Source organism: Gossypium arboreum, chromosome 3 (genome assembly GCF_025698485.1).
Source record: "Gossypium arboreum isolate Shixiya-1 chromosome 3, ASM2569848v2, whole genome shotgun sequence".
NCBI classification, from domain to species: domain Eukaryota; kingdom Viridiplantae; phylum Streptophyta; class Magnoliopsida; order Malvales; family Malvaceae; genus Gossypium; species Gossypium arboreum.
This window is the reverse complement of record NC_069072.1, coordinates 122223225-122245668: the sequence shown is the minus strand read 5'-3', so window position 1 is coordinate 122245668 and position 22444 is coordinate 122223225. Positions and strand designations below refer to the sequence as shown.

The window sequence follows — 22444 nt, the reverse complement described above, 5'->3', positions numbered from 1 at the left end:
GTAATGCTTTTTAAAAGCATTTTTGACATGAAAAGCAATTTTGAAAAAAAAAATGCTAAACAACCTACTTTTTTTTAGAAAATTTGTGCTTTTGAAAAACAGTTTTTTGTCAAACGTGAAAGCAGAGATTTGGTGCTTTTTTGCAGCCAAAAACATTTTTAAAAGTTCAAATACTTTTTCACCCCTCATAAGGACACCAACAGGTAAGATATTATTGCAGCTCCTACGTTCTTTTTCTTTTTCGTTTTCTCTAGTTCTAAACTTTTGCCTTTTATTTTCTCTAATTCTTCTTGCTTTCCCTTTCATCTTCTTTGGTTCTAAAATTTTGCAGAAGTTGAACCAGTTGGTGATGATGAAGCCATTAGCGTCTCTTCAAAAACACTAGTCGGATGCAATGGAAACAGTGGCAATGTCTCGTGATGATTAGTGGCGCTGCCGCCATTGTTGAATGCTCCATTATATAAGTTTTCAATATCAGGTGATGGAACCATGGTATGATCATAAGCATTTCCGTTGTAAAATAGAGCCTTTCCAATTTTACAAATAGGCCTGCCTCTTCTTTTAATTGATCCATTAGGGAGAAGAACCTTGGGACACTGAGGGTAAAAGCCTAGATGAGGATGATGATCAGCTTGTCGTACAAAATATGGACTAGCACAAACAACCGTAGAAAAACAAGATCAAATGTTCTATAATAATACAACAAATGGAAATATATCATGTTTTGTCTGTAGAGTATTGATTATATAGATTGGAAACCATAAATCAGTTTGAAACGAACAGTCAGCAGCATCAAAGTACTTAACCTATATACACAAAGAAATTATAGGAAAACATGGAACTCCAAACAAAAAATGTAGTTTTTTAATAGATACTGCAAAAGACAAGCACATATGTTTTATATAATACAAATTATTTAAATATATATTAAACTTTTCTAATTCATGTATTAAAATATTAATTATAGGTTATAATAATTTTTTATATTTTATTATAATTTTCATAAATAATAACATTAAGGAATTTTAATATCATTTAAATATATCTTTTCCTTTTAACATCATCATGTTTAAAATAGTCCTTGCATCTTTTAAAAGCAATTTTTTCACATAAATGCTAAAAATTTAAATATTAAATCAAGCTTTTCAAAATCATTTTTAATAAGTACTTTTTCATAATATTTTTAAAAGCACTTATCAACAACAATGTTAAACTTGCCTTTAGACTTTGACCTGTGATCATATCAAACACTGTCATCTCAAAACTTGACTTTTATAAGACGAGTTTCTAAGATAATGGTACTATCCTGACATGACATATGAAATATATGTGTTCTGAGACGCGTTATCGCATCCTCAACCACTCAAATTTATTTATAAACTTTCATAGTTTTACTCCTAAAACACTAAATACTAAACCTTAATATAAAAATCTCTAAACTTAAAAAAAAAAAAAATTGCGTACTTTCACATTATCTCTCCAAAAGCAACGTAGTTCTCTAAATTAAAGAAAAAAAAAGCATATAACTCTAATTCAGCCAAAAGATTAAACTACACAATTAGTCACTAAACTATGAGTAAGTTTTTGTATTGGTTACTTAACTAAAAAAGTTACAAATTGGTTATTGAACTATTCAAAAGTTTTCATTTAGCCATTGAATTATTCAAATTTTTTTTTTAAAGTTCCACTAATGAGCTCCAAGCGACAATTTGACTGTCGGTACGGTGGATCATTACCCATTAATGAGTAGAAAAACATACCTTAGATTCAAGTGGATCTGATGGTTAGTGTTGAAGATAAAAAAAAAACCGCTTGAATTTTAGTTTGCAAATTCGTGACTTCCAAAGCTGTTTCATGAAAAAAAATTAAATTATAGAAGAGAAAAAGAAATAGAACTTTTAATTAGTGCAAGTAGTGCGGAGAGAGAAAGCCATGTAGTATGTATTTTAACAACGTAATAAATTAAATAAAAACTTTTAAATAGTTTAATGATCAATGTGTAACTTATTTAATTAAGTGATCAAAATAAAAATTTATCCATAATTTAGTGAATAATAATGTAGTTTACCCAAATAAAAATTGCTTTCTAAAAAATCTACTTTTTATTTAATTAGCAAACAAATAGATGAGCAACTGCAAAGCTTTGGCGGGATGTCTTTTTTAGTAAATACCAATCATTCTGAAAGCTGATATTTTACCTGCAAACAAATCTCCATTGCACCTAATTTAATTTGCTTGTTAAATATTGTTTTTCCTTGTTTTCTTTCCTTTTGGGTTAAATCAAAAGCAGAAAATCTCAATATTTTCTCCTTGTTTCACTCTCTCAAATATCTCATCCAACAGGGAAGTTTTCAACTTACAAAATACCATCCCAACAGTTCAAAAATATTAACAAAAAAAACAAGTTTTTTCCCCTTTCCTTCTTCACTCTGGTTTTGTCTGAAAACCGAACATTCTATGCTCTTTCTTCCAGCTTAAGCACCAGCAGATCCGCTATCAGGTACCTACCTTCATCGGTCCTTTGCCTTTTTCACTGTGTATCTGTTTTTCTTTATCTTTAGGTGGTTGAATGGACTAAAAATGTCGACCTTTTTTTTTTCACGGATGCTTGTTTTTATTGGCATTCATTGACGTTTTCTCGATTGGGTCAGTTTTGTTTTTTTATGATTTTCCGGTCACAAATATGGGTATTCTAGGAAAAGAAGAGTGGTTGTGTTGTTGAAGTTATACTATTCCCTTTTTTCTATATTTAGCTGAATTGTTTGGTTTTGGATTCTCTTTTGCTTACTCTATTCTCTGTTTTTCCCTTTCTTTGTGCAGTCTTAATATGAACTTCTCATAATTATTTTAATGTCTTGGTGAAAAACACTTACTCATGGAATCTAAATGCTTTTAGGAGGCTGTATGTTTCAAGCTTGTCCTATGCTTGCACTTGAACTAGTTTTAACTGGTCTCTGCTGTCTTGGAAGTGATGTAGTCCTTGTTGGGTTGTTTTGTTATAAGCAGAGGCAGTTTATAAAAGGGGATTGTTATGTCATACAATTGTTGATTAATTGATTTGCTCATAATGTCGAGGATCACTAAGTGGAAGATTGAGAAGTCAAAAGTAAAATTTGTATTCTGGCTTCAGTTCCATGCTACACATGTAAGTCACAATGTGTATTCGTGACATTTTGTAGTATGTATTTCTTTTTTGAAGCTAATCCCTCATTGATCTCCCTAGAGGTAAGATCATATTAAAGGCTGAAATTTCGGTATATTTGAATTTATCTAACAATAGATGTGAACCAAATTGAATAATATAGCTTGTTTAGGTGAATTAATAAATCTAATGACAATGCATTTGACTGTATAACTTTAGTTTTATATATGATAGTCTAAGCTGCTCACATAGTTTGTGATTTTATCTTATATGGTACTTCTATCATGAAACTACATTTTCTTATAAATTGCTTGCATTTTGGTAGGAAATATGTATTTCAGTGTGGAGTATTTGCTTTTGAGTCTTTTGCTTGTGTTTGTGGATAAAGAGTTTAAGTCAACCTTTCTGGCACATCAAACAAATATATTCTGTTTCCCAATGAAAAATCAGAATGGAAAGTTTACATAATGGTTGTATAATGTTCTTGTTGGGGAGTTTCATAAGGTCAACCGCTTGAGGGATTAATTTTTATGCAGTAGGTATGCCCATGAATCTAGCCTTTTCCATAACTGGTTCCTTAACTGCAGGTTGCATACTTTTAGTGTATGGTTCACCCACATATGGATTCAGTACCATCATAGCTATAAGAGAGTGCTGTCAATCCTCATGCTTCTGCAACTGACACATGACCATTCTTGAATCCTGCCTTTGGGCCTTGGTGTATTAAAAGATTGTAAAGATTTTAAGAAGGTATAAAACCTTTGTGGGTGGTTTAATGGTTTAATTGGTAATTTGTCAATGCTTTAAATTCGTGCTTCTCTTCTTAGCTTTGGTGATTCATAATAAGTATCCATTCTACTAGGAGAAGAATTAGAAGGTTTGACATTAGTCCACCGTACTTCCAATCTAAACTACTTAAATCAACTAAGTGAATCCTTGTCATACATTGTATCTTGTGTGTGTTTAAATATTATGTTTCTTGCTAATTTATAGGCTTTGTATTGCATGCTATTTTTTCAGCACTTAATTATTCTAATCAACCATAATATTGGGAGAAGAATCTGATGGTTTAACTTTAGTCAACTAACTTCAGTTCATGTAAATAAATCTTTTCCACTATCTAGTCTGATATGTGTTAAAAAGCTCTCTAAAGTTTCCTACTATATATATTTCTAGCATAATATGTGATTGTCCTTCAACTCTGGAAAACATATTCTAATGCATCATTCATCTTGGTTTCTGCAATGACTGTGTACCATGTATATTTTTTCGGAACAATTCAGATTCCACAAAGTGGATGGGATAAACTGTATATATCCTTTGTTCCTGCTGATTCTGGAAAAACGACTGCGAAGACAACCAAAGCAAATGTGAGAAATGGAACTTGCAAATGGGCTGATCCAGTCTATGAGACTACAAGGCTTCTCCAAGACATCAAAACTAAGCAGTTCGATGGAAAACTCTATAAGCTTGTTGCGGCAATGGTTAAATCCTAGTCCTTACAGTTTAGATGCAACATTTACACACAGTCTTAGTATGACCTTAACCGTCTTTTACCTAAACTATTTGGCAGGGTTCCCCAAGATCCAGCCTTCTTGGTCAATCTTTCTGATTATGTTGATGCATCAAAACCTTCTGTCGTTTCATTGCCTCTTCTTGGCTGTGATTCTGGAGCTACATTACATGTAAGGGCTTTTGAGTTTCTCAAAAAACTTTTGGGGGTTGTTTCTTGCTTGTTGTATTTCTTGGGTTGTTTGTGTAGTTAGAAGAAAAAATGTTTGTGTAGCTTCTTCTAGAAAGTCTTTCGAACTCTTTTCCTATTAGAGATTTGTATTGTTTCATACCTAAATAATTTTTAATTTGTACTCAATGACAGGTCACTGTACAACTGCTAACCTCTAAAACTGGTTTCAGGTATCTATCAAAAACATTTAAACTTTTTGCTTGCATCTAATTTCAAACTACTTATATGTAGTTACGCTTCGTCTCAGGGAGTTTGAACAGCAACGAGAACTTAGTGGGAGAGGTTTGCAGGTTGGCCCAGACCAAAATGGTCCTGATCAGTCTTATTCTGGGAAAGTATCAGTTTCTGAGGAGATTGTCAACAATCGCATTGATAAGTTTAGTTTGTTTCTTTTAGATTCCTAGATATTACATGTATTGTATTGTTGTTAAAGGTTCTTTGCTTTTATTTCGCACTTTTATATTGAACCCTTTACTCTTTTACTTACAAATACACATTCATTGCTGAAGAGAATAATCGGTCATGGTTCTCTTCTTTCCATGGCAGTTCATTTATTGAGGAATACAGATTACAAGATATGTTCCTCTTATCAAAATCAGTGATTTTAAGGTGTATGATATCACTTCTTCAAGAGAACTGTCTGCAAATACTCCCTGGTTCAGTTCAGTTCAGAAGCACAATAAAATTATGGAGATAATGTTTGAATGGAGCTTGTTGTTACTAAGAATGCCATTAATATTGTAATGGACTTATATCACTTTGTTATAGAAACCCTCAAAGAGGCTGTGGGGTTATAAGTATGTGAAGATAAGAGTCAAGATGGTTAAAATGAGTTCCATTTAGCCCTTTAGCTGTCCCATGCTACAATAGTAATATGCAACAAGTACTTTTAATGTATCTTTAAATATGACATGCTCTTTTTTTATTTTTATTTTTGGGTGAAAAATTTGCTGTTTACATCATGTGAAAGGCCGTATTGTAGGCTCTTTAGTTGTTCTGAGCTTTTTTATGAATTTCCAGTAAATGCTTGGCTTTACAAATAAGGGATAATCTTCTTTTTTTTTCCCTGCTTTGTTTTATATATAGGTCAATGTAAGGGTTAGATTTATAGAAAAATCTAAAGAACAACCTTTGCTTGAAGATGTTGCCTTGAATGATGACTGTGGAGACTCAAATGTGGGGTTCCATGGCTCTTCAAATAATTCAGATAGTTTATATGCAGAGAAGCATGAAATGTCCAGTGCCCATGAAAATGATGGCCAGAAGAGTACAGTCTATGTGGCAGGACTTGGTCACAGCCCTCAGCAAAAGAGAGGGGATTCCTCAGTTCATCAATTATTGGCACTGGGGACTAACGGTTGGGTTCATGGCTAGGGTTCAGACTACTCCGCAGATAATGACATGACTATTGCCTATGAAGAGAATAACAGACTTAGAGGATTCTTGGAAGTGGCAGAGTCATCCATTCAGGAACTAAAGATGGAACTAAGTTTATTACAGAATCATGCTAATCAAATGGGTGATGAAACAGAGAAGTTTGCTGAGCAACTTGTTGCTGAGATTTCTTCTAGAGAAAGGTTGGCAAAAGAGGTTTCTGCTTTACGATCTGAATGTTTGAAGTTGAAAGGTGACCTTGTGCAGATGACAAGTTCTAAGCCATACCCTCCATTGAATAGCAAAGAACCTATTAAGAAAGACCAGAATCTTTCAAGACTTAGAGGTCACTTGGTCAAAGGGGCTTTTAGCTATGGAGGCTAAGATAAGGGAACTTCAAAATGAGCCATGTTTGAATTACCATCAAAGAGACCATAGGTTCCTTCATTCAGACTTAGGGGCATTGCTTGGCATTCTGCAAGATCTCAAACAAAGAACTCAAAAAGAAATATCTATTCTTAGATCAGTAGAGGATAGATGCAATACGAAGGCTCCTGGAGCAATGAGTTCAACAAATGGTGATGCTTTCATACCAAAAACTAGTTTTGATGTAGAGCTTTACCAACCAGAACTAGGCATGGTTCCATGTGTTAGCGAGCCTGGTCATATGCCACACGAACCTGATTCTCTGGGTGCTACTAATGCAATGAAAGGTAAAATATTTACTAATGCAATAAAAGTGAGATTGTAAGGGCTTGAACTTAAGACCACTTGAAATTAATTCACACACTTAATCACTAGGCTATTATACTTCTTGTGTCATAAACTAGCACAAAAAATAAATAAGACATAGGGCATGACATTGATAAATGAGAATGTTAGTTTACATAATGAATAATTGGTTCATAAAAACTTGTTTCCCCAATTATTTAGTAAATTATGTCTCATTGGTCAAAAGTTCTGGTTCATAGTCTAAAGGACACCATGATTACTACATTGGATCCAAATATTCAGCTAAAACTCTTTACTAATGCTTTGGAATAGGTGCAAGTTTTATGGGAGTTTTTCTTATGTATTTCAAAAAATTACACAATCTCATATCCTTTAAAGAAACCTCTCGAAATGATTTCTTATATAACATTATTTTACATTGGGCCTATAAGAGCCAAAACAAGAGGATGGGCACTTGTGTACAAAAGTTAACCCAAAAGCTCAACTCAGTTCAATCGGCTAGTCTCCCCCTGTGCGTGATTCTAAGTCGAGTTTTATTTTGCTTTTTTCCATTTTTATTTTATTTTTATTGTTTTAGTCAAACAAGGTTCAGAATTATATTTTCTAATGTTATTAACTAGCAAAATCATATTTTTTGTTCCAACATTATTATTTTCTCAACTTTATATTTTTTTTTCTATTTTTGGCATGCATGGTACCTATAAATACAATGCATGATTGCACTTCAGAATCACTTAACCTGTGATTTATTCATCTTCTCTTTGAATGTTTTTTGCCTTCTCAAACCTTTCTCCCCCAATTTTAGCTAAGTGTTTAATTGGTATATTTTCCTTGTTCCATGTTTTCTTTTAGTTAACAAAAATGCTTGTTGAATCTTAAGGGATACATGAATTCGTGAAATATTGTAATATCCCGAATTAGGGTCTAATCAGAGTAGTAGTTTCGAGACCACAAATTCGAGATAGAAATAATTATTTTATAATTATATTAAGGTCTATGATATGATTGCATGATTGTGTGAAAATTTCGTGAAGAAATTCTATGCATAAAGTGCTTAATTTGAAAATTAGGGACTAAATTGAATAAGTTGCAAAACTTGCATTCTAGAAGTTTTAGTATGAAATTGCTTTAGAATATTAATTAGGAGGTCTTAAATAGCAATTTAACCAATTTTTAAAATTTTGGACAAAAATGGGCTTGTACATGAAAAATTACAAAGAAATGCATTAAGGGCATTTTTGTCATTTGGTAAATATAGTCATTAAAAAGGGAAAAATAACACAAAAATGGACTCATCTTCTCTATAAGGGCTGCCAAATTTTGCTTGTCACCGTAGCTAGGGTTTCAACATTTTCAAGTCTTGATTGTAAGTGATTTTCATGCCCGTTTTTAATACTCTTTTCGATTTTAAAATCTAGAAAGCATGTTCTATCATTTTCTAGCAATATTTTGAGCTAGGATGCATGTATGAAAATTTACCCATTTGTGACATAATTGTATTTTGATGAATAATGAAGGAATATGATGGTTTGATGTGTGTTTAACGACTTTTACCTAGTAGTTTTATGTGAAAACACCTAAAAAGGGACTTAATTGTAAAAAGGGTAAAATTGATGGTAAAATCTGATTTTTAGTGTGAAATTTGGGCTGTTATGGACACTAGGAAATTCGGCTATGCCTAGATGTCATGGGAAATGCATGTAACTCATTGTACAAACTTAAGGACTCAATTGTAAATAATTGAAATGCTAGGGGTAAAATGGTAATTTTTATCTGAGCCGTATTAGGGGCTGTTTTGATGAATATGTAAATTGAATAAATTAATTTGGCATTTTAGATCAAGAGAAACAAGATTCGAGTCCTGATCAAGGGAAAAATAAAGTTTACGAGGAATAGGCTTGATTTCTAACATTTTGTTTCGAGGTAAGTTCATGTGTAAATGTAGTAACATAATTGTCATTTTAAGTAATTTAATGTTATTTATATGATATGATGATTATTATCATGAAATATTATGCTTTGTGGATTATTATTTAGTAATATGCAAATTATGTGAGACTGCAAAGATGTGTGATTGAGGAAAATCCCGTTTGAACCTTGGGAATAGATTAGGATACAAGTGACATGTCACTAGGATATTTGAGTTCCAAACTCGTTGAGTTGAGTCCGAGTTCGTGAGATGTAACTAGGCATCCGAACTCGTTGAGTTGAGTCTGAGTTCACTTATGGATGCGAATGCCTGAGCCCGTTGAGTTGAGTCCGAGTTTGCTTATGGGCGGGTTACATGGTAGCTTGGCTACATAATTTCCGCAGACTATTGAGTTTGTTTAGCCACGGGTATGGAACTTATGTGCATACAATCTGTGTATCCAAATTATATTCCGATGTGTTTAACGGGTGAATCTTAAGTGAATAAGGAGAACACTTAAGACGAAGGTGACATGTTGGTAAGTGTGGTGAATGAGAAAATTGGATAGGTATGCGCTTAAACCCTCGGGTTGAGAACTTGGTATGATGAAATCGTGGTAAGATAGTAAATGCAAATGTAACATGAATGTCTTGGTGATATTTATGCAAATGATGTTTTATGTTGGATTGCATGATTATGTTACTTGCTATTTACATGTGAACTTACTAAGCATTTATGCTTTCTCCCTCCTTTCCATTCTTTGTAGTTTTGATAAGCCAGCTCGGAAATTGGGAACGGTTGGAGGCTCGTTCACACTATCCGTGGACCATTTTGGTATAGTGGCTTGTATATTTTGAGTATGGCGTGTATAGCATTATAATCATTTTGTGTATATGATCTTATGATATAGCTATTGGGTGGTAAGGAAATGTTTGGTAATGATTAGCCATTAGAATGGCTAATCAAGATCATATTTGGTGTTATGCATGCTTAATGTGTTATCTAATCCATGGAAATTCATAAAAAGGTGAAATTTGCTATAAAACAGTATCATACAGCAGCAATGACGTGAGTTTGAAAAATCACTAAAAATAGTAGATACAGAATTAGATGGTGATTAAAATATGAAGTTGAATCTTATTAAGTATATTTTCATATGAAAGAAACAAAACAGGTAAATGAGTTTTATTTCATGAGATATTTGGGTTTTGGTGGAACAGGGTTAGAGCGGTTTCTGAATCCCCTATTTTGACTTTATAAATTCACTAAAAATTGTAAACAAATAATTAGGAGTCATACTTTATATTTATAGATTCCTTATTGAGTCTACTTTTAATAGAAATAAACGGCATAGTCATATCAATATTTTATAGAGATAAAAGTGATTTGTAGTGAATAGAGGTCAGAGCAGTCGAACACTAAAACAGGGGAAAATTCAACTAATAAACTGTACTAATTGACCTGACCAAAAATTCTAGAAAAAGAATTATTAAATATATATATGAGTCTAGTTTCAGGAAAAATTTACGGATTTTAATTTTGATTTCGTAACTCGAGATATGAATTTTTTAGCGACTATGATGTAGATGGGCAGTTTATTACGAAAGGTAAAATAAATTGTTTGAAATTGTTTAAGTGGTAATTTAAGTCTGTTAATGCCTCGTGCTCGACTCCGGCGACGGTCTCGGGTAAGGGGGTGTTACAAATATCCTTAAGGACAGTGATTCTCATGCCTCAATAAACAACTACTAGTTCCTAACCTTCAGTTTTACAATAGTTTTTATCGTCCCTAACTATTTATCGCTTTCAACTCCTGCCATCTCTCTATGACACTTGGTTTAACTGGTCTATAATATCTCTTCACTTAAAAAAAAAAAACCTGCATTTTGGCAACTCCACTGGGGAGGAGCAATTTCATTTAATGAAACACCAACCTTATTCCTTTTAGCTTCACCATAAGCTATGAAGGATGTTGGAAATTCAAATAATTTAATCCTTTCATATATTAAAGACTTGACGAAAAGGATGAAGACAATTGAGGAGAGGATGCAAATGTTGTAGTAGAATAACAAAAAGATGGTGGAAACCAACTCCTAGCTCACATCCGCTTCTAATAGCACCCCTTCTCATATCCCTCCCATTACAAACACTTTTGCCAGAGTTACCCCTATTTGAAATAGAAAAGGAGAAAACATATATAATGCTTCAAACCCCATGCTTTCCATGACAATTGGTGCAACCAACACTCCTACCTCCTGCACCTTATTTGCTTCCAGCAGAAACCATGTTGCCATAAACTCCCAGGCTAAAGCTTTCTTTTTAGTGGCACAACCCTCTAAAACCCAAAGTTTTGTCATAAAAAATAAACTTCAAATGTTTTTAAAAGAAAAAAAAGTCTTAGTTCCTCTGAGTTTGACCTTAAATTGCCATACCCGACTAAGCTACTAAGCTATATATTAAGGACTACACTAGTCCTAAATTTAAACAATACAATGGCGCAAGTCTGGTGATGCTTGCGAGCATTTGATAAAATTTATAGATATGCTAGAAGTTCTAGTGTTGGATAATAATTTAAAGATAAAAGAAATGTTAAGCCCCTGATAGAGAAGGCATATACTTGGTATCTGAATCTTGAACCTTGTTTTGAGGAATCATGGAGCTAGATTTGTCCAAAGTTTGGTTAAAAGTTCTTTTCAATTTAGGAGAAAGTTAGTCTTGTTGACTTAGGTAGCTAGGGAAAATCAAAGACCAAAAGATTATGTTGTGTTACATCCAATGATTTAGAGAGAAAGTTTTAAATGTATACGAAGCTCATGATGAGAAAGAGTTGGTTAAGGTGTGTATCCAAGGAATGTTTGATGATTCCAACTTTACTTACAAAATTTTCCATTGCCTTCTCTTTATTGTTTGGTAGAGGTTGCAAGAAGAACCAATGATACTATCGTGGGACATAAGAGATGAAAATATCACTTTCACCAAAAAGAGGATGGCTTATTTTGCTTCAAATAAAGAGAAATTATTTAAGGAACCGAAACTTAATTGTGATGGAAGAGACTCTCCACCATCGTTCCTATACTTTACGAAAAAAGTACTTGAACTCTTGAACAAATGGGTGAATGAAGGTAGTGTTCGTCTGCCTAAAGTTGAACGTCAACCTACTAAGGGAGAAAAATCCAGTCCTATGTATTGTCAATTCCATAGGACCGTTAAACATCCAACACAAGAGTGATGAAAAATTTAAAATTTTACCATGGAATGATGAAGAAAAATGATGATAAAAAGGTGTATTCAGAGTTAGTGAAACATACTTTATTTGTGTTTTTCTTATGTGTTTAAAGACTATTCTTATTGATATTTAAGTACATCTTTACAAGTTTAAATTGTCATTTTTCTTGGCATAATTGTGATATTTGACCCATCCAACTAATTATTCCTCATAAGTAGAGAGCTTGTCTTCCAGGTAGAAGTACACTTAATGAAGAAGTCGACCACTGTGATCAAAGAGCCAGTCCCATCACTATCTAAAAATACATTTTTTAATGAAGTCGGATGTTGTGGTAAGCACACTTATTGGTACACTAATAAGTATAAATAAGAAGAATGAAAGTTCAGAATAAGGAAAGTTCTTAACATAGATCAGACTTAACTTACATTTGTGAGGCGTTACTAAAAAATGAATTCACTATATATACTCTCCCAATAAAATATATGATTCAAACTTAATCCGATTACAACTCGTTGCAACCTCACTATTGTATCACTTAATGAGCTCATTACTCACTCACCTTTCCTCGATAGAAACAAACCACTCAAATGTAAAAATACAAAGCACCTAAAGTGCTCATTACAATCTAAACTGAACAGCACAACTCTGTATCTCAATCTTACAAGTATATTGCCTATTCGTAGTCTATAAAGTATTGGTGAAATGGACTTTTATTCAAGAGATGATGTTGGAATTTTTCACAGGATGAAAAACAAAACAAAGTTATCCGGATGAAATATGAAGCTCCTGTTGAAGCTCCCGGATGAAGTATGTGTTAAATTTCAATCAAATGATCAATGAAACAAGCAAAGAAATTTTGTGTTTGAGAGCTCAAAACAGAAGCAAAATCAGATGAAAAAATTGAGAGAACAAGTTGGCAACTTTCATTACTTGAAAAGTTCAAATTACATGTACATAAGTAGATAGATTACATTGGTAAAAAACAAAGCTTGCTTGTGCAAGTAAATAACCTGTTAAATTAGTATAATGACTTCCTAAACAGCTAAGCATCTAACTAAACCTTAGCAAATACAAAAGGTTACATTGAAACAACAAAAGCCAACTGTCACATGGACATGCCAATCGAATTACTCCTTGGACAATAGCATGCTTTAGCTGTGATGCTCGGTCACTTGCATGCTTGTGCATGATTACATGGTTGCATGCATGTTGCTGCTGTAGTTGCGACCTTTGAACACTCCTCTTTGGCTACTAAGCAGCTAACTCCAATTTCCTTCCTCAAACACTCGAACTTTGCAGTAGCCAATGGCTTGGTCAGAACATCAGCAAGTTGATCCCTCGAACAACAATGTACCAAGCAAATTTCCTTGGCCAATTTTGCCTCTCTCACAAAGTGATATCTAATCTTGAAATGCTTCATTTTACTATGGAACACAGGGTTCTTGGCAATGGCAATAGCAGACTGGTTATCAACCTTAATCTCAGTTGCTTCCATCTGATTTGCATTCAAGTCATCCAGTAGTTTTCTAAGACAAATGGCTTGGTTAACAGCAATAGCAGCTGCAATATACTCAGCCTCAGCAGTGGATTGAGCCACTGTTTGTTGCTTCTTTGAACTCCAACTAAAAACACTTGAGCCTAGACTAAAGAAGTAGCCTGATGTGCTCTTCATATCATCAACTGAGCCAGCCCAGTCACTGTCTGAATAACCAACAAGTTTCAGCTCCTCTGCTCTTCCAAACTTCACACCAAAATTCAAAGTCCTTTTGACATATCTTAGGACCCTTTTTGCTGCTTTAAAATGTACAACATTGTGGCAGTGCATGAACCTCAAAAGTAGGCTAACAGCATACAGGATATCTGGCCTTGTTGCTGTCAGGTAGAATAGACAACCAACCAAACTTCTATACCCCTTTTCATCAACTCAATCATATTCACTTGTGCTTGACAGCTTCTCTCTTAGTGCAACAAGTGTCCTAACAGGCTTGTACTTTGACATGCTGAATTTGCTTAGAACTTTCAATGCAAAGGCTTGTTGGCTTATAAAAATCCCTTTTTCTTTCTGATTTACCTCCATGCCAAGGAAGTATGTCATCAAGCCAAGATCAGTCATCTCAAAAATGTCTTGCATTTGCTTCTTGAAGTCTTTAATCAGCTTGCCTTTGCTGCTAGTGACCAGCAAGTAATTAACATACAATGACACAATCAGCAATGTCTCCTCTCTAGCTTTCTTGACATAAAGATTAGGCTCACTTATGCTCTTTTTGAACCCGAGCCTTGACAAGTAAGCATCGATTCTATCATACCAGGACCTTGGAGCCTGTTTTAGACCATACAAGGCCTTCTTGAGCCTATAGACCTTATGTTCCTCACCAGAGACCTCAAATCCTTTAGGCTGCTCAATGAAGATTTCTTCTTTGATAAATCCATTTAAAAATGCTAATCTCACATCTAATTGGTGCACTTTCCACTGTTTTTGAGCTGCTAAGGCAAATAGTAGCCTTATGGTGTCCAACCTTGCAACAGGTGCAAAGGTTTCAAAGAAATCGACCCATTGCTGTTGACTGTAGCCTTTCACAACCAACCTAGCCTTGTGCTTGTTCAGTGACCCATCCGCATTGTTCTTGGTCCTGAACACCCATTTGACACCAATAACATTTCTATTTGCAGGCCTATTGACCAGCTCCCATGTGTCATTTTTTTGAATCATTCTCAATTCAGCTTCCATAGCCTCTTGCTAATAGTTCTCTTTTGTAGCCTCAGCATAGCAGGATGGCTCAACTATGGTCATGGCATACCTTTCATAGATGTCTGCCAGTGCTCTAGTGTCTCGAATAGGTGCATCATCATAATCATCTTCAGCATCAGCTTCAGTCTCAGTAGGCTGCAGGTCAGGATTATTCTGGTCTTCCTCAAGCAGGCTTGCATCAGTTCCATCCCATTTCCAGTGCCCTTCTTCATTAAACTTTACATCCCTGCTTACAATGATCTTCTTGGTCTATGGATTAAAGATCCTATAACCCTTATTCATATTGCTGTAGCCTACAAACACCCTTGGCATGAACCTTTTTTCAAGCTTAGTCATTTTCTCTACTGGAACCAATGTATAGCACAAACAACCAAATACCTTCAAGTGTGACACTATTGGTTTTTGTCCAAACCAGGCTTCAAATGGTGTTTTACCCCTCACTGCATTAGTTGGCAGTCTGTTCAGCAAGTAACAGATATGTTTACTACCTCAGCCCAAAAGTTGTTAAGCATTTCAGCCTCAAACAATAGACACCTAGCCATATCAAGAACTATCTTGTTTTTTTCTCTCACAAACACCATTTTTCTGTGGTGCATAGATGGTTGTTAGTTGGTGTTGAATTCCAGCATCATCACATATCTTTTGGAACCTTTAAGACACATACTTAGTTCCATTATCTGACCTTAAGCATTTCAGCTTGCAACTGGCTTGGTTCTTAGCCAATGCTTTGAACTTGCAAAAGAAGTCAGCAACATCTGACTTTTTCTTTAGAAAGCTTACCCAACAAAATCTGGTGCAATCATCAATGAACAGTGCAAAGTACCTGTTGCTATTCAGGGAGGTGGCTTTCATAGGTCCACAAATGTCTGTATGGACCAGTTGGAGCCTCTCTTAAGCTCTTTAAGCTTGTTGACTGGAAAGGGCAGTCTGGTCTGCTTACCAAGTTGACACATTTCACACACATCCTTCTTTGCTTCAATCCAGGATATGTTTTCTACCAGGCTCATTTTGTGCAGCAGGCCAAGTGACTTGTAGTTCACATGGCCCAGCCTCCTATGCCACAAACTTGATTCATCAGCCACATATGTCTTTGGTTCTAGCTGATTCACATCTAAAGTGAAGCTTCGATCATTCATGGTTACTGTTGCTAACACCTGGTCAATAGCATCTTTGATCACACAAACCTTGCCTTCAAAAATGAGAGAATACACCTTCTCCAGTAGCTGACCAACACTCAGCAAATTTTGGTCAATTTCAAGTACATAAAGAACCTCAGAGATGGTTTTGTTACCTGACTTTGTACCAATCACAACCTTACCTTTGCCTTTGGCCTCTATGAGTTCACCATTCCCTATTCTGACTTTGGACACAAAGGTGGTGTCAAGTTCCTTGAACATGCTTCTATTTGATGCCATGTGATATGTACATCCACTATCAATCAGCCACATCTTGCTAACCTTGCTTGAGCTTGCAAAACAAGAAGCTGTGAAGACATGCTCTTCCTTTGCTTCAACATCTTCAACAGTCTGAGCTTGATTCTGATGGTGTAGTTGTGGTTTTGGCTTGTTTTTGCAGACTTTTTTAATGTGTCCAAGCTGTTTGCAGCCTCTACACTGAATGTCAAGCATGTACCAGTAGTATTTTTCAAGGTGAGTGGTCTTCTTGCAATGAGCACAAGGTGGAAACTTTCTTTTGGTAGCTTCTTTATTGCCCTTGTCCTTCTTTTCTGTCCAAGGCTTCTTGCCTTTGAAACTTGAGCTCGAGTTTGAGCCTTCTCTGCCTCTGGCCTGAAAAGCTCCCTCAGAATACTCCTACATTCTGTTTGCTTTTCTTTGCTCTTGTGCATAGAGAGCATTTATCAAATCTGTCAAGGGAATAGTCGATAGGTCCCTCGAGTACTCCAAGGAAGAGATCTTTGATTCGTACTTCTCTGGCAGGGTTGTTATGACTTTTTCAACTACCCTCTGGTCACTAAAATCATCCCCAAGCAGTTTTATATTGTTGACTGTAGCCATGATCCTATCAGCATACTGCTTGATAGTCTCTGACTCCTTCATCCTCAGATTCTCGAAGTCCCTTCTCAAGTTTATTAGTTGTTGTTGCCTGGTCTTCTCTGATCCTTAAAACTCCTCATTAAGTTTGTCCCATGCTTGTTTTGGACTGTCACAGGCCATTATTCTTGTGAAGATCACATCTGAAACTCCACTTTGAAGGCATGACATGGCCTTGTACTTCTTTGCACAATCTTCATTATACTGCCTGATCTAAGCAATGGTCGGGTTTTCTCTCAAGGGAGGTGGTTCAGTGTCATTTTGGACCACATTCCACAGGCATGTGCTTGCAGGTATGTCCTCATTTTCACAGCCCAGATATTGTAGTTTTCACTAACAAAAACAGGGGGTGGTGGTGGTGAAAAGCTCATACTTACAGCAACTAAAAACAGGCCAACAACAACAGTTCCTGCTTCTTTCTTTCAAACACGAGTCAGCCACAAATTTGTGCACAACCAAGGCCCTCAAAGACAACAGGCTCTTGATACCATATGTTGAAATTTTTCACAGGATGAAAAACAAAACAAAGTTATCCGGATGAAATATGAAGCTCTTGTTGAAGCTTGAGCAATAAAGCAATAATCCCGGACGAAGTATGTGTTAAATTTCAATCAAATGATCAATGAAACAAGCAAGAAATTTTGTGTTTGAAAGCTCAAAACAGAAGCAAAATCGGATGAACAAATTGAGAAAACAAGTTGGCAACTCTCATTACTTGAAAAGTTCAAATTACATGTACATAAGTAGATGGATTACATTGGTAAAAAACAAAGCTTGCTTGTGCAAGTAAATAACATGTTAAATCAGTATAATGACTTCCTAAACAACTACGCATCTAACTAAACCTTCGCAAATACAAAAGGTTACATTGAAACAACAAAAGTCAACTGTCACATGGACATGCCAATCGAATTACTCCTTGGACAATAGCATGCTTCAGCTGTGATGCTTGGTCACTTGCATGCTCGTGCATGATTGCATGGTTGCATGCATGTTGCTGCTGTAGTTGCCACCTTTGAACAGATAAGTAGGATAACAATTTAATATTATCATATGTGCAAGTTGATGTCCACCATTTCCAATATTAATAAAGTCAACTAGGTAAGTTATCATTATCTTCAGCCAAAATGCTCACTAATATTAGCCATAGTATTGTTATGATGCTCATCATAATCCATGAGAAACGATTCTAAAACAGTTGGGACTTTGCTTGTTGGAATTCCGTTGCATAACTAAATCTTGTTTTACTCGAATTAAGGCTTAAGGATTATCAAATAATCAATGTATTTTTTTTGCTAAAATAGATCAAATGACGCACTATACTGCAACTTATGCATAAACAAAAATCATTAGAGTTTTATTTCTTTTAGGATTTCTTAGATTTTTGGGCTATAAATACATAACTTGGTATACTTTTTATAATTCATAGATTTTTTGCTTTATTAATAAGATTAAACCGTGAGGTTTTCCTACTTTCTTGTTTGAAGAGTTGTTTACTACTTATCAAATTATTTTGATGTTGTGGCGTTTCGACTTTTTGATCCAATAATCCAATTTGCTAGGAATAAGTTTTCAAGTGAGTTGGTAAGAAGTTGTTCCATAATCCTCATTGCTAATCACTTTGTTTATTAGAGGGACCGTAGGATAGGTCCTATCTTTTTTTTTCTTCTATTTTCCTTAAATTATTTTTAGTTTCTTTATTTCCTTTTTATTGTTCTTTAATCCTTAATTTTTATTTATTTGTGATTTAGTTTCGATGTTCAAGAAAATACCAACATTCATTTTTTCGAATCAGATTTGGTTCTAAGTATAAGAATCAAGTTTCAGGTCTGGGGTTCCTCATAAAAAAATGTTAAGTTTTAATAGGAATTTTGTGAATACTTAAGATTCGTTTGATATTTTAGATTTCGGTTTAGTACAATATCTCATCTTACATGCTTGTAGGATTCTTAATATTTGAGTTGGAGGCTTGACAGTATTCATAAAGAAAAAGTTCATATTTTATTTATTAAACATTTTTTTTTTACCATTATAAGGTAAATTATTAAAAAATGAATTTTTAAGCCATACATTTAAAAATAGCTAGGTTGTTATTTTTGCTCAATTTGTCAAATCTAATCTGAAGAGGGTTAAAAAATTAATGTCTCTTGATTAAGATTTTTGCTAATTAAAAATAAATGATAAAAAGGAGTTATTCATAATTTTCCATTGAATTAGTTAAGGCATATAATATTAACTTTATTTAAATAATTAAATCTGATTGGAGGATTTCTTTTTTAAGAAAAACAATTATTATATCGTGGATTTTACACTTTATGAGTTCCATACATTAATTATTTGAAATTAGAAGAATGGATCGAATTTGATGTCATGAATATTAAACAGATCATTGTAAGCACTGTAAATGGTAAGCAATCCAAATTAAAATGAGCATGAAAAAGATTGTAACTAGTTAGTTTTTCGTCAAAATGTAGGCGTGTAAGTGCTATACTTTGTTGTTGTTTCATATAATAATTTAACATCTTCTCTTTTATATGCATAAATGGAGAAAAAAATCATTAACAAATAAAAAATTGTACAATGGACTCCTGTAACTTGTTTGGTGATAACGAGACCTTAAACCATAGAATTATGAACAGCGCTCTTAATACGTATGAATTGGGATATGATAATTAGATTAGAATATTGAAAAACTCAGGCTCAACTCTGAACTTGAATCTGAGTGTTATTGATGTTTTATATAGAGTTGGATCTCAGTAAAAATACAGAATATTTGAACTCAAAGTGAAGATAGGAAAAACCCCACTAAGCCTAAAGCTGCTCAACCGTACTGCGTACAGATTCCAATTTATCCCAGAAAATCGATACATTACCACTCTTTTTTGGAGGAGTTTTGGTTAAACCCTAATTAACTGTGGAGTGGCAAACCAAGAAAACACGTGGGGCTTGCTCTTACACTGCTGCTGTATTTCAAGAATTTTCCTCAGTTTGTTGAAATCCCACTCTCTTATGGAGTCTCACCAATGGACTTTTCACTATTGACTCTTCAATCTAAGGGGGTTCATTCTCTTCAACCAAAGTTTCAACGGCCTTGCTGTCATTGTTATCATCATCGCCATTTTTAATATTATCGGTTTCACTGACTTCAGCCACTTCGTCGACCTTCGCTTCAATCTCATATTAGTTTTCATTGAAAGAAACAAGGTGCAACGTTAAACGACCATTGGAACGGTGAGCTCGAATATAGTCATTGAATCTAACTTTTTCTTCTTTGAGAATCAACCGTCCGTCACTTGTGTAATACCTTTTCAACACCCACGGCATCGGGCAAGGCAGGTTGTTGTTACGAGCCAGCGACGGGATCGGTGGCGGAATCTCTCTCTTAATAATCGTCTGAAGCCGTTGTTCTCGCTTCCCACGACTTTGACTGCAATCAACAACACCGGCGCCGCCGCCGCGAGGGCCTTCGTTGTTATCAAGATGAAGGCAACTCTCCGAACCGATGTAATCACTGATCAAAGAAGAAGAGGGTGAAGAAACGACGACGCTTGATGCCATCATACAAGAAAATTGGGTTTTCGGTTTGGATCGTTCAAACTGGCTTTGGGTTTTCTTAATTTCTTTTGTAAAAAAAAGGTAACAAAATTAGGTGATAAATAGAGAAATGAAAGAGAAAAAAGAAATGGAACGATATCTGTAAAGTCAAGAATAGGGTTTTAAATCATCGAGCTTCAAGAACAGCTAGGTTTTCCAGTATCTTATCTTTCAGATATTTGCATCTCAAAACCCTGTTTTTTTTCTTTTTTTTCTTTTTTCCATAAGAGAAAATATATACAATTTTAGTATTTCATGGAACATTATAAATATAATAATAATAAATAAAATTCAAAACATAGATATAAATTGTGATAAAATAAATATTAGGTTAAAATATGACTCCTGATTGCATATTTTGATCTAATTCTACGTAAAGAAATGAAATTACAGTGCAAAATTAATTTTGTTTTAAAGGGAACGGATTGCCCGAGGTTCACAGTGAAGAATGAACACATATCTGCCATGCATGCAAATGAATACCAGAAAGCAATACTTTTAACTCAATTTTTTTTTTTTACATAAAACTCTGCTATTTAAATTGCAAATGTTTGTATATATATATATATAAAATAAATTAATCAAGCACTCATGAAGAATAAATTAATACTGAAAGAGAGAAACAATCATAACGTATTTGTTCTGTCAGTAAAGAACATACCCGATATAGGAACACAAATCCAGAATTGAAATTTGAACTCAACCAAAAACCCTAAAATAAAAAGAGGAAAGGGGAAAACCCAGATTCAAGAAAGAGATAATTAACAAGTTTCTGTTGAAGAAAATTAATAAAAAGTGAAAGCGAAAATTGAGTTGCCTGAACAGAAGAGAAGATGAATATATAAGAAGACCAGTGAGCAAGAGAAAGAAAATTCATTTTTATTAAGGAGGGACAGATCAGAAACAATTGAAACCGCATTTCTCTTTTGAAAAACTAGTATATATTACAAGTTTTTTCGATGGACAGATAATGGTTTTTTTTAATAGAAATATTTTTTGAAAAGAATAAATGTGTCTAAAATCTCCCATTTTTGGAATAAATTGCCTAATTTAAGGCGAGGTTTAAGTGATAAGGTTTGTTTCTAACTTCTACGTAACGTTTTAGCCCGGGCTGATTTTTAATTTTACTTAGTTTTTTTAACCCTAGGATTAGATGATAATTTATAAAATTATTATATTTTTAATTTTAAATAAATAAAAATATTTTAAAATATTACATATGCATATGCATATCATACACCATATATACTACAAAGTCTTCCGCCTCAACTGACGTGAATAATTTAACTTTTGCCACCTAATTTATTCCTATATTTAATTAATCAATATATATTTTAAAAATTTTGAGATTAGTTTAAAACAAGAATAATTATCACTACAAAAAAAATTTCACCCCATTATCCTTTTGTTAAATAAAAAATTATTATGTCATAAGTGTTAATTTGTTGGTTATTTTCATAAGTTATTTAGAATTTCTTTATTTGATTTCATTTTTAAAAAAATCATAAAAGAGACTTATAGTTTAAAATTATTTTACATATTAATTATTGACATATAATAATATATTATATGAAAGATAGAAATAATAATCTTTTTATTGGTTTGGCAGTTATTCGGAACTTTTTCCTTGGGAACTTTCCTAACCTTGGTATCATTTGCACATTTGCAAATAAGTAGCTCACATGGTTTATAAGTCAATTTAAAATCCAATCATTTACCCTATTATTATTTTTAAATAAAAACTATTATATCCTCAATAAAAATTTTAATTTATAAATAAGTTAATAAAATAAAAGATACATACTTTGATACATTTTTAAACTAAATAAATAAAATAGAAAGATATATACTTTTAGATGCTTTAAGAAATTTAAAAGTTAATTTTAATTCAACATTAACTACAAAATATTCTCATAGCTCACA

The 22444-nt window shown here is 33.8% G+C and overlaps 1 protein-coding gene and 2 long non-coding RNA genes across 4 annotated transcripts; all 3 read left to right on the top strand.

Annotated features, from left to right (window-relative positions):
- The first annotated feature begins 48 nt into the window (after positions 1-48).
- Positions 49-715, top strand: LOC128290111 (uncharacterized). The gene is made up of 2 exons (XR_008279754.1): positions 49-203; positions 332-715. It is a non-coding gene; the product is annotated as an uncharacterized LOC128290111 (long non-coding RNA).
- A 1426-nt stretch (positions 716-2141) lies between these two features.
- On the top strand, positions 2142-5929 carry LOC108458352 (uncharacterized). Of its 2 annotated transcripts, XM_017757707.2 has the most exons (7): positions 2142-2500; positions 3730-3892; positions 4426-4626; positions 4716-4827; positions 5019-5056; positions 5134-5262; positions 5433-5929. In XM_017757707.2, the coding sequence occupies exons 3-7, from the start codon at positions 4520-4522 to the stop codon at positions 5581-5583; spliced, it is 537 nt and encodes a 178-aa protein (XP_017613196.1). In that variant the 5' UTR covers positions 2142-2500; positions 3730-3892; positions 4426-4519; the 3' UTR covers positions 5584-5929. The 2 variants fall into 2 exon arrangements, with proteins under 2 accessions (XP_017613196.1, XP_017613198.1); XM_017757709.2 differs by lacking the exon at positions 3730-3892.
- Positions 5930-8879: 2950 nt separating this feature from the next.
- Positions 8880-9927, top strand: LOC128290355 (uncharacterized). The gene is made up of 2 exons (XR_008280118.1): positions 8880-8915; positions 9668-9927. It is a non-coding gene; the product is annotated as an uncharacterized LOC128290355 (long non-coding RNA).
- Positions 9928-22444: the final 12517 nt, after the last annotated feature.

Coding starts and splice junctions, on each gene's coding strand:
- LOC108458352 (XM_017757709.2), top strand. CDS start 4,520: ATGGAACTTGCAAATGGGCTGATCCAGTCTATGAGACTACAAGGCTTC. Junction 4,828..5,018: donor ATTCTGGAGCTACATTACAT/GTAAGGGCTTTT, acceptor ACTCAATGACAG/GTCACTGTACAACTGCTAAC. Junction 5,263..5,432: donor GTCAACAATCGCATTGATAA/GTTTAGTTTGTT, acceptor TTTCCATGGCAG/TTCATTTATTGAGGAATACA.